This window comes from Hyperolius riggenbachi, chromosome 2 (genome assembly GCF_040937935.1).
Source record: "Hyperolius riggenbachi isolate aHypRig1 chromosome 2, aHypRig1.pri, whole genome shotgun sequence".
In the NCBI taxonomy this organism is placed as follows: domain Eukaryota; kingdom Metazoa; phylum Chordata; class Amphibia; order Anura; family Hyperoliidae; genus Hyperolius; species Hyperolius riggenbachi.
The window spans coordinates 253,508,417-253,520,925 of NC_090647.1; the positions used below are offsets into that span (position 1 = coordinate 253,508,417).

General features: G+C 41.3%; 1 protein-coding gene across 7 annotated transcripts in view; it reads left to right on the forward strand.

Moving 5' to 3' along the window:
- Positions 1 to 12,509, forward strand: part of GTF2IRD1 (GTF2I repeat domain containing 1) — a 157,898-nt gene that overhangs the window by 51,703 nt on the left and 93,686 nt on the right. For all 7 annotated transcript variants that reach the window (XM_068268532.1, XM_068268533.1, XM_068268528.1 and 4 more), the window contains exons 2-3: positions 2,830 to 2,961; positions 6,616 to 6,757. In XM_068268532.1, the coding sequence (XP_068124633.1) occupies positions 2,836 to 2,961; positions 6,616 to 6,757 (268 nt within the window). In that variant the 5' untranslated portion in view covers positions 2,830 to 2,835. The remainder of the gene's footprint in view (positions 1 to 2,829; positions 2,962 to 6,615; positions 6,758 to 12,509) is intronic.

Consider the following 12,509-nt stretch of genomic DNA (forward strand, 5'->3'; position numbering starts at 1 on the left):
ACCGGAGTTTAGTGCATCAGGCCCAAGATCACTTATTTTTTAAGATTTGGTAGTCTGAAGCCAAGCTCCAAGCTCAAGTAATGTTTTATTGTTCATAATGCATTAGGGGTAATGAATTATATACTGGAAGGTTACTCTTTTTGTGCTGGCCTGTTAACAGCCTCAATCTGGTCACAGACACACCCCTTGTAGGCTTGTAGATCTGTGCACAATTTGTATATGTGATTACATGGTTGGGTGATCAACCTTGGACCTTTTGGAATGGGCACTTTTTGTACAGACTTGGCATGTTCACTTTAATAGCATTTTGGACCTAGTGGTAGGAAGTTGTTATAATTTTCTATATCAGTAGATTGTCATAAAATGGGGTTTGATGTACAAATAGCATTACATTTTTTTTTATTCTGTACTCCTGATCTTCAGCTGTATGGAAAAAGCTGTGTAAGGAATAATTCATTGCATAGGAAAAATATCAGTGTCTGCCAATTCAAAGTTCATCCCTAACTGAAATTAAATACTTAAATAAGGGCAATAAGAGCTTTAAAGGAAATCTGAAGCAATTAAAATTATTTAAAAATAAACACATGGTATAGCTGCAAATTAATTTTAAATACTAACCTCACCTTCAGTTCCTCTCAGAAGCTCACCATTTTCTTCTTACAGTGATCCCTTCCAGCTCTGACAATATTTTGTGAAATATACCAGTTGCTGTCAGTTATACAGTGGGTTGCAAAAGTATTCGGCACCCTTGAAGTTTTCCACATTTTGTCATATTACTGCCACAAACATGCATCAATTTTATTGGAATTCCACATGAAAGACCAACACAAAGTGGTGTACACATGAGAAGTGGAACGAAAATCATACATGATTCCAAACATTTTTTACAAATAAATAACTGCAAAGTGGGGTGTGCATAATTATTCGACCCCCTTTAATCTGAGTGCAGTCAATTGCCTATAGACATTGACTGATGAGTGCTAATGACTAAATAGAGTGCACCTGTGTGTAATCTAACGTCAGTACAAATACAGCTGCTCTGTGAGGGCCTCAGAGGTTGTCTAAGAGAATATTGGGAGCAACAACACCGTGAAGTCCAAAGAACACACAAGACAGGTCAGGGATCAAGTTATTGAGAAATTTAAAGCAGGCTTAGGCTACAAAAAGATTTCCAAACCCTTTAACATCCCACGGAGCACTGTTCAAGCGATCATTCAGAAATGGAAGGAGTATGGCACAACTGTAAACCTACCAAGACAAGGCCATCCACCTAAACTCACAGACCGAATAAGGAGAGTGCTGATCAGAAATGCAGTCAAGAGGCCCTGGACGAGCTGCAGAGATCTACAGCTCAGGTGGGAGACTCTGTCCATAGGATAACTATTAGTCATGCACTGTACAAAGTTGGCCTTTATGGAAGAGTGGCAAGAAGAAAGGCATTGTTAACAGAAAGCATAAGAAGTCCCGTTTGCAGTTTGCCACAAGCCATGTGGGGGACACAGCAACCATGTGGAAAAAGGTGCTCTGGTCAGATGAGACCAAAATGGAACTTTTTGGCCAAAATGCAAAACACTATGTGTGGTGGAAAACTAACACTGCACATCACTCTGAACACACCATCCTTACTGTCAAATATAGTGGTGGCAGCAACATGCTCGGGGGGTGCATCTCTTCAGCAGGGACAGGGATGCTGGTCAGAGTTGATGGGAAGATGGATGGAGCCAAATACAGAGCAAACTTGGAAGAAAACCTCTTGGAGACTGCAAAAGACTTGAGACTGAGGCCGAGGTTCACCTTCCAGCAGGACAATGACCCTAAACATAAAGCCAGGGCAACAATGGAATGGTTTAAAACAAAACATATCTATGTGTTAGAATGGCCCAGTCAAAGTCCAGATCTAAATCCAATCGAGAATCTGAGGCAAGATCTGAAAACTGCTGTTCACAAACGCTGTCCATCTAATCTGACTGAGCTGGAGCTGTTTTGCAAAGAAGAATGGGCAAGGATTTCAGTCTCTAGATGTGCAAAGCTGGTAGAGACATACCCTAAAAGACTGGCAGCTGTAATTGCAGCAAAAGGTGGTTCTACAAAGTATTGACTCAGGGGGCCGAATAATTACGCACACCCCACTTTGCAGTTATTTATTTGTAAAAAATGTTTGGAATCCTGTACGGTTTTCGTTCCACTTCTCCTGTGTACACCACTTTGTATTGGTCTTTCACGTGGAATTCCAATAAAATTGATGCATGTTTGTGGCAGTAATGTGACAAAATGTGGAAAATTTCAAGGGGGCCGAATACTTTTGCAGCCCACTGTATATCAGCAGCTGTCAGTTACAACTGAATGTGCAATGTAATGTCCATGTTTCCCTATGGCTCAAGTGGGTGATATTACAGTTTAACAGTGTGCTGATCAGGAAGCTGTTATGGGGTAATGGCCATTTTTTAAATGGAGGACAGAGAATTCCATTGATCACAGTGGACAAATGGGACACAGGAGAGGAGAAAGAGATTGAGGACTAGACTACACAGGAGGTAATTATGACCTGTGAATAGTTATTTTGACTTTTTATTTTCAATTCAGGTTTTGTTTAACAATGTGCAGAAGGATTGATTCATATTGTGTTATCTGTTCTTGTCTCTCTAAACATTAGCAATACACAGAAAAAAACTTTTACTAATAAATGGTAAGACAGTATACCAGAGTGATGTTTTAAGTTTTTGTGGAACAATCTTTTTTTCCCCTTTTGAGTTAAGGTGGATGTAAAGTGTGCCTGATATGAGTATTGTAGATATTATGGTATTGATATTTACCAACATTGTATTGTAGAAAAATATGGCACTGGCAGGGAAGCAGTATGAAGGATCCGTGAACAACTCCAGACCTGATCTGTGGATTTCAGCTGTTACTAGCGGAAAAGATGAAGTTATCACAAGCCTTGTATCTGCCTTAGATTCAATGGTAAGAGCCATTTCCAAAATCTCTCAGTCATAAGTTACAGTTGTTTACATTTGTAACTTTTATACTTGAACACTTTAGAAATGATCCTTAATTTTCTATATTTTATTGTCAAAGTGTTTACATTTTTAACAAACCATTCCAAAATGTTATCAGTCGTATAGTACTATCATACTTCGGATATTTATACTTTGTATTAAATGAGCCATTCAACTTTATTTCTGAGTAGCTGCACGATCACCAAAATGCCAGGGGTAAACTGGGCCTAGATTATTTACCATTTGAAAATAAAGTTCTGTTTTAAAGGAAATGAAGTGAATGAAATACAGATACTGCCATTTTATTCCATTTTTCTAACAATCTACTTTGCCTGGCTGGCAGTGATGTTTACCATTTGGCTTCAGTAGTGTCTGAATCATACCTGGACCAAGCATGCAAAAAGTAAACTTGAGACAGGTCATACCACCTGATCTTTATATTGTTCAGTCATTAATTCAAGATGTATTAGCTGAAGATCAGCATGCCATCCAGGCAACTAGTATGGGATAAAGATGTCATCTTCCACATTCCTCCAACTATAGGTTTTGTTCAAGGTACAAATTTAGGATTTTATTTTAATGTTGTGCTCTTGTGTATTACTACTTCACTCCACATTCCAGCACTCTCAATGCCCAGTGCAGGTTGTGTTATTGTAGAGCAGTGTTTCTCAATATTTTATTGGTATGTACCCCTTTTAAAAGCCTGTACTCACCAAGTACCCCCTAGCATAGTAAACATTATCACAAGTACCCCTTGATAACATATATATTTACTTGTAGTACATGATAATCGGTTTTAAACAATTTCCAAGCACTTACTAATGCTTTTAATTAGCTAAAAAACTAATTTGGTGTTGTTTTAATAAGATTTATCATTTTCTAAAACTCTACATTTTAGTTATTCTTGGTTAAGTATATGAAGCCCATGCACCCCCTGGATCCATCAGAAGTACCCCCTGGGGTACGATTACACCACCTTGAGAACCTAGGTTGTAGACAACCCAAGTCATTCAAACAAAATTTCTCATCGTAACATAGTAGCAGATGTATCAAAACCAGTGCCAAGAAAATTAGAGCAGGTCTGGTGTACAAATGGAGCAGATGCCAAGACGAAAAGGCTCTGATTAGTCACTCCAACTAGCTGCTCCACTTCTGCATCTGTTTTCCACTAAATCTGCTCCAATTCTTCTTGCTCTAGCTTTGATAAATTACCCCATAGTTTTGCACTCACTAAAGTACAGATGGCCCAGTAATAGCCACTAACTCCAGTCTTCCTGCATAATTAGCATTATAGTGTAGGAAGCATGCGCAGTACTTTCACGCCGGCCGGCGTGATGACGCGAGGCGGCCGGCGTGTGACGTCAGCCGCGTCATACGCGGAAGGAGCAGCCCGACACTCTGCCGAGTGTCGCCCGGGCTGCGGCCTGTCAGCCATTCCGGAGCGGGGAGAAGGAGAGGAGCCAGGACGCCGGCGTGGGACCTCCCAACCAGCACTGGGCTGGAGAAAGCCCCTGGTGAGTACAACTTTCTTTTTTTGGGTGAGCTCGGAGTCCCTTTAAAAAGCTTTTTACCTCTTTAAAAGCGTTCTTTAAGGGGTTGAGGTAAAAGTGAATGAGAAAGCTTCTTAGAGACGTTGACTGCTCAGTGCAGGGGTGAAATTGTCTTCTGGCATTGACCAAGTTACTACTAGTTAGAAGGAGCTTTCTTTTGATCACATTTATGTTTTGCTTTTGATACAGTTACTACTTTGTATATGGGTTACTTTATTCAGTAGCTTTCACAAAAGGTTGTTTGTAATATTCTAAATATGCTGCCAAATATGCCACTTGGAAAAAAAACATCCAAAAACACGGTCTGTCATACCACTGCTATGCCGATGAAACCAAGCTAAAGTATATTTAATTGAAACCTGACATGACAGACCCTATTCCAAAAATAAATACATGTTTATCTGAGCTTCAGAAGTGGATAAATGACAAATGGCTAAAACTCAATGCTGACAAAACTGAGGTTCTTGCCAGTGGAAGTCAGTGCCTAGCAGCAAAGCAGCTCCAGACTTAGTCAGTACCACTGTGGGTAGGGGACTCAGACCTTCTTAGCTCTAAAACTGTGCGCAACTTGGGTTTACTGATTGATGAGGAATTCAACTTATTGAATCAAATTTCAGCTGTTGTGAAACTTTCCTTTTTTTACCTAAGGAACATTACAAAAATTAAGCACCTAATTCCTTCTGAGGATCTTCCAACACTTGTTCATGCCTTCATCACTCCACAGCTGGACTACTGTAATGCTCTCTATGCAGGACTTCCAAATAAGACTTGCAGCTACTACAGAATGCTGCTGCAAGGCTGCTAAAAAAAGAACTCATCATTCAGTGGAATCATTGCCACACAACACTAATCATTTGCTCACTCCACTGGCTTACCATAAAATGAAAAATACGCCTCAAAATTGGCATGCCAACATTCAAATCTTAACACAATCTCGGCCATAGATACCAAAAGGATTTGTTGCAACTGTGTAACCCTTCCCACAACCTCAGATCAACAAGATCTTATAAATTGAACAACCCCAGAGTCCCAACTCAGCCAGAGCACACTGTCATGCTGCCCCTACCCTGTGGAATGTCTTGACCAATCAAGACAGCTCCAACCGTGGAGGCATTTAAAGCTAATGGGAAGCAGAAACAAACAAACAAGTAAACATATACTTATCTAAGGAGAGGGGAGGCTCTGGGTCCTACATAGCCTTCTCATTCCTCTCACAGTCCACTCATTCCACCACTGGCTCCTCCGTTTTAATCCGCTGCCGTGAGAGGCTTCAGAAGTCTTGGAGCCCGAGTGCTCCCCAAAACGGGAGGCTCTGTACTGCGCATGTGAGAAGTCGTGCTAGTATGGAGCCTCCCATATTCGAGAGCACTCAGGCTCCTGAAGACTTCCAAAGCTTCCTGCGGCGGCAGAGAGCAGTGTTCAACCGATCGGCCCAATACTGCTACCGGGGAAGACAGCGCTGGAAGGGGAACATGAGAGGTGTGGAAAGGCTCTATAGGACCCAGAGTTTACCACTCCTTAGGTGAGTACCTGTTTGTTTGTTCTTTTTCCACTTCCCATTCACTTTATTTCAAAGCTGAAAAGCCACCTGTTTAGTCTGGCATTTATGATCACGTTGCTTTTTACCCTGTGACACATCACAAACCACAACAATGTACTAATCTAAGACAAACTTATGCGTTTTGGGTTTCACAGGAGAAAAGCACTTTACAAATGTGTTGTTGTTATGTTGCTAAGTAATTAAGATAGATAAAAAGAAAACTAAAGCTAAATTGAGTACCTTGCCAAGAGCTACTAATCAGGTTTCAGCATATGAATAGAAGTAAAAATTTGTTTCAGTTTTCTTTTCACCTGTCTTGAAAAATCAAACCCCAAAACTCCACTTTACTAATATCTCCAATATGAACTCCTTATCCATACTACTGTGTGAACCAAACACTCAAGAATATAAAGTATTGTCAATGTTTTTGCATTTGAAAGTCCAGGTGCATCTGCCCCATTTATGAAGCTTTTGTTTATTTTTTTATTTTTTTTGCTTAGTCTTGAATAAAATCTGTTTTTGTTTTCAGTGCACTGCACTCTCCAAACTGAATGCCGAAGTGGCCTGCATTGCACTTCATGAAGAAAATTCCTTTGTTGTTGGGACTGACAAGGGAAAATATTTTTTAAACTCCAGAAAGGAACTGCGGACAGATTTTCAGCGATTCTGTTGTAAGTTCTTCTTATATTAGAAGTGTGTTGCTCAGATATTCAATGGCTGAATGCTACAGAAATGTAATTGTTCTGTGTACACACTACATTTTACATTCACTTTAACTCTTTTGGGACTGGACGCCTCTGGCCTTCTAAGGACCAGAGACGTCCTTTCCCTAATGTGCCCTGTGATTACTGTGATTTACTCACAGTAATCACAGGGTCAGGGGCCAATTAATATGGCTCTTGACCACGATGAAAAATCTCTGTTATCACTGAGACAGCAGAGGCAGTGTCGGAACCGTGGCGCGAATGGCGAGGACAGCGCAGCAGTAAATCATTGGAATCTACATCATGTTAGCCACCAGCAGGGTGTAGATTCGAACTACATCGGTCCGGAAGCTGTTAAATGAAATGATCATTGCTGTATTACTGCTACTGTAGCACCATTAAATGGTTGAGCACTGTATACGATACTCTTTTTATTTTTATTTTTTTATGTGCGCTAAAATATTGTCATACGATGAGCTTCTGAATGTCACTAGGCACATCAGATGGTGGGAACCAGTTTACACTGGATTGTAACCCATGAACATCTAAATATAAAGAGGCAGTCTTATCGCTTAATGTGGGAATGTAATACAAGTATAAACAGACAATTAAAAGTTCGGGAATGTAAAAGAGAAAAATGTAGCAGAGGTAAATTTAAAGATGGCTGATAAAAAAAAATACAGATTCAGTTAGAGTCTGTGATCTTTTGCATTGAATAGAATTATAAAAGTTTTCTGTCCTGTGCACTTGTAAAACTAATTTGCAAAGCCATAGCATGTTTTAAAAGAAACTGAGTACCTATTTAATAAAATGTAAAAAGGAACCCTAAGGGAGAGTCATAAATAGTGTAGGCTGCTGGGGAGGGGGTGATAAGCCTTACTTACCTTTGGGTGCTGCTTCCTAGCCCCTCCCCCCCCTCCTCCCTCTCTCCCTCCCCAGTATGTTCTCCACCATCTCCTCTAGCCAGACCCGCAGCTGTAGCAGCAATTGGAGTTGTCTCACTCGCACTCACAGTATTGGATCAGCCACAGAAATTGGTGCAGAAGTGCTACAGCTGAATGGAGGTGCCTTAATCAGGTACAATCAATCAAAGGTAAATCTGGCACCTCCTAAATATATCTTTATTCATTCGTAGAAAAGAGTACAAAAAGCCAACGTTTTGGGACCATATGGGGTCCCTTTCTCAAGGCAAAGCCTGCTCAAAGGCAAATTTCTGTAGATTGTTTGTGACTGCAAAGAACCTTAGTTGTAGGAGTGAATTGAAGACACCTCTATGCACTCACAGATGTGATGAGCAGTGTGCAGGCTGATGCAGATATTTGCCTTTGAACAGGCTCACAGGTTAGGGAGCAGCCTCCCAAATATAAGTAGAGGTGGCCCGAACCTCCGATTTTAGGTTCGCAAACCGGGTTCGCGAACCTCCGCAAATGTTCGCGAACCGCAATAGACTTCAATGGGGAGGCGAACTTTGAAAACTAGAAACATTTATGCTGGCCGCAAAAGTGATGAAAAAGATGTTTCAAGGGGTCTAACATCTGAGTTTTTGCATGGATGAGTAGGATAGACGCCAAAAGTCCCGGGGAAAAATCTGGATTTGACGCAAAGCAGCATTTTAAGGGCAGAAATCAGATTGCATGCTAAATTGGAGGCCTAAAGTGCTTTAAAACATCTTGCATGTGTATACATCAATCAGGGAGTGTAATTAGTGTACTGCTTCACGCTGACACACCAAACTCATTGTGCAACGCACCGCAAACAGCTGTTTGTGTAGTGACGGCCGTGCTGGACTGGCGCGCACTATGGTGAAAGTGCAGGCTGTGGCAGTTTTCAAGCCCATATGGTCGCCAGGCTGTGGTAGCTCAATGATACAACAACAGTGAATGTCCAGCTGATCGAATTTGGTCTGTCCACAATGAAGCAACGACCTTATTATCTTGGGTGTGCCCCCCCGAGACACTCATATACGCAAGCTCCATCATCGCAGCAAGGTAACGATCATGAATGGGAATTGGCACATGTACATGCCTTTTGTTTTGTTGTTGCAGCTTAGGCAGGCATGTACACGCACCATAAAAGCAGCGGCCTTAAAAATTCAGGAATCTGCCTGGAGTCCTGGACCCTGTTGGTGGTGGAGGAGAAGGCAGTCAAGCGGCCTGCAGGCAGAGATGCTGTGTGGGGCCGACTTAGTCTTGGGGCAGGCAGTCACACGGCGTGCAGGCAGAGATACTGTGTGTGGGGACTGACTTAGTCTTCGGGCGTGCTTTACAGTCAGACCAGGCATCCATGGTCAGATGGATCCTTGACCCAGCGCTGTGTGCCAGAGATGTCACCACTTGCCTTTCAACATCACGGTACAGTTTAGGTATCGCCTTTTTTGAGAAATAATTGCGGCCTGGTATCTTCCTCTGCGGTGTGTGGCTTTGCTTTTGTGTGCTGCTTTTTCTCAGGTGGTCATCCCATTGCAGTTTGTGCTTTGTAATCATGTGCATTCGTAAGGTAGTTGTCCCTACACGGGTCTTGGTCTTTCCACGGCTCAATTTTTGGTGGCAGAGAGTACAGATTGCATTGCTCTCATCTGAGGCAGACACCCAAAAAAATGTCCACACCGCTGAGCCCTGGGATGATGGCACTTTGGTGCCATCATTGTATTAACAATGCGTGCGCTCACGTAAGTAGGTAGTTGGACTAAACAGTGAACAGGTGCAGTGATTGGGATTACAAATGTGCAGCGACCTGTCACACACACAGGTAGTCACTGAATGTGCTGGGCCTGGCAGTGGCACAGTAGGAATTAAGGGGCCAAAGGCCAGCTGCGACTGACTGACAAGGATGTATATAAATATAATGCAAGTTGGCCACACACAAAAAAATAGATCACAAGAACAAGATTAGCTCTCAAAAGAGCTGTTGAGGGGTGCTTTTTTAGCAATAAGAATCAGCAAGGAGCAAGTTAATAAGCTTACAAGAGCCTAACTAAGCTTTCCCTATGAGAGTCTGAAACAGCTCACCCTTCTCTAATTACTACAGGCACACGAGTGAGTCCAATGCCTGACACTGCATGCATTTTATAAGGGGGGAGGGCCTCCAGGAGGCAGTGTAGCCTGACTGGCTACAATGTGCCTGCTGACTGTGATGTGAAGGGTCAAAGTTGACCCTAATGATGTACTATGGGGGCGAATCGAACTTCTGGAAAAGTTCAGCGATCGCCAATCCCGGTTCGCTGGGAACCGTTCACCGGCGAACCGTTCGGGCCATCTCTAAAGATAAGTAATGCTTGTAAACACCCCCAACCCCTCTAATGGTTCACACTATTTACAAACATTCTTTAGGGAGAGGTTAATTGTATATCTTTTTGTTAAAATGTGCCTATTTGTCTTGTTTTGATTAGTTTAAATAATGGTCAGCACTAAAGCAAAGTCATCCCCTGTATCTTATAGTGGGTTTGTTTAGATTTATGCTCATCAGCAGTTTGTATGAGGTTTCTCCAATGTAGTGTCACATGTCATGTTTGTTTGATTGTATTATGCGCTTGATATTGCTGAAGAACAACAGAATGAACCCATATTATTGGTTCTAATAATTAATACTAGATGATTGGTAAATGTGATTGTAGGGTTTGCAGCATTCGTTTTCGTATGGTGCAGACCCATTGGTAACGTTGGGCTAATCAGAGTAAAGTTCATGTCTAATGGTGGCCACACACATTACATTTTTTTCCCAATTTGACAATTTCGATCATTTTTTTTTCACTCAAATGAAAAATTAGACTCTTGTAACCTACAGTGGTGTGAAACACTATTTGCCCCCGTCCTGATTTCTTATTCTTTTGCATGTTTGTCACACTTAAATGTTTCTGCTCATCAAAAACCGTTAACTATTAGTCAAAGATAACATAATTGAACACAAAATGCAGTTTTGAATGATGGTTTTTATTATTTAGTGAGAAAAAAAACTCCAAATCTACATGGCCCTGTGTGAAAAAGTGATTGCCCCCCTTGTTAAAAAATAACTTAACTGTGGTTTATCACACCTGAGGTTCAATTTCTGTAGTCACCCCCAGGCCTGATTACTGCCACACCTGTTTCAATCAAGAAATCACTTAAATAGGAGCTTTCTGACACAGAGAAGTAGACCAAAAGCACCTCAAAAGCTAGACATCATGCCAAGATCCAAAGAAATTCAGGAACAAATGAGAACAAAAAGTAATTGAGATCTATCAGTCTGGTAAAGGTTATAATGCCATTTCTAAAGCTTTGGGACTCCAGCGAACCACAGTGAGAGCCATTATTCACAAATGGCAAAAACATGGAACAGTGATGAACCTTCCCAGGAGTGGCCGGCCGACCAAAATTACCCCAAGAGCGCAGAGAAAACTCATCCGAGAGGCCACAAAAGACCCCAGGACAACATCTAAAGAACTGCAGGCCTCACTTGCCTCAATTAAGGTCAGTGTTCACGACTCCACCATAAGAAAGAGACTGGGCAAAAACGGCCTGCATGGCAGATATCCAAGGCGCAAACCACTTTTAAGCAAAAAGAACATTAAGGCTCGTCTCAATTTTGCTAAAAGACATCTCAATGATTGCCAAGACTTTTGGGAAAATACCTTGTGGACCGACGAGACAAAAGTTGAACTTTTTGGAAGGTGCGTGTCGTGTTACATCCGGCGTAGAAGTAACAAAGCATTTCAGCAAAAGAACATCATACCAACAGTAAAATATGGTGGTGGTAGTGTGATGGTCTGGGGTTGTTTTGCTGCTTCAGGACCTGGAAGGCTTGCTGTGATAGATGGAACCATGAATTCTACTGTCTACCAAAAAATCCTGAAGGAGAATGTCCGGCCATCTGTTCGTCAACTCAAGCTGAAGCGATCTTGGGTGCTGCAGCAGGACAATGACCCAAAACACACCAGCAAATCCACTTCTGAATGGCTGAAGAAAAACAAAATGAAGACTTTGGAGTGGCCTAGTCAAAGTCCTGACCTGAATCCTATTGAGATGATGTGACATGACCTTAAAAAGGCGGTTCATGCTAGAAAACCCTCAAATAAAGCTGAATTACAACAATTCTGCAAAGATGAGTGGGCCAAAATTCCTCCAGAGCGCTGTAAAAGACTTGTTGCAAGTTATCGCAAACGCTTGATTGCAGTTATTGCTGCTAAGGGTGGCCCAACCAGTTATTAGGTTCAGGGGGCAATTTCTTTTTCACACAGGGCCATGTAGGTTTTGAGTTTTTTTTCTCACTAAATAATAAAAACCATCATTTAAAACTGCATTTTGTGTTCAATTATGTTATCTTTGACTAATAGTTAACGTTTTTTGATGAGCAGAAACATTTAAGTGTGACAAACATGCAAAAGAAGAAGAAATCAGGAAGGGGGCAAATAGTTTTTCACACCACTGTATGTACCACACATGTATGTTCGATTTTGACACAATGACGACAAAAACCATTGTATAAAACATATAAATTAGATGTAATAATATATACATTTTAATTTATACATGTGTATGGGGTTCTCTGTGCCATCACTGCTATATATAAAGGCACACAACACAAACAACCTTAGAAAATGTACCTTACATTAACAAATCTGTTCCTCATTTATTTTTATCAATCAACAACACTACATTTATTACAGTGAAGAAATACATTTTATCTAATGTGCCACTTTGAAACTTAAAATGAGCTCAAATTACTTTAATACAACCTTCCACAC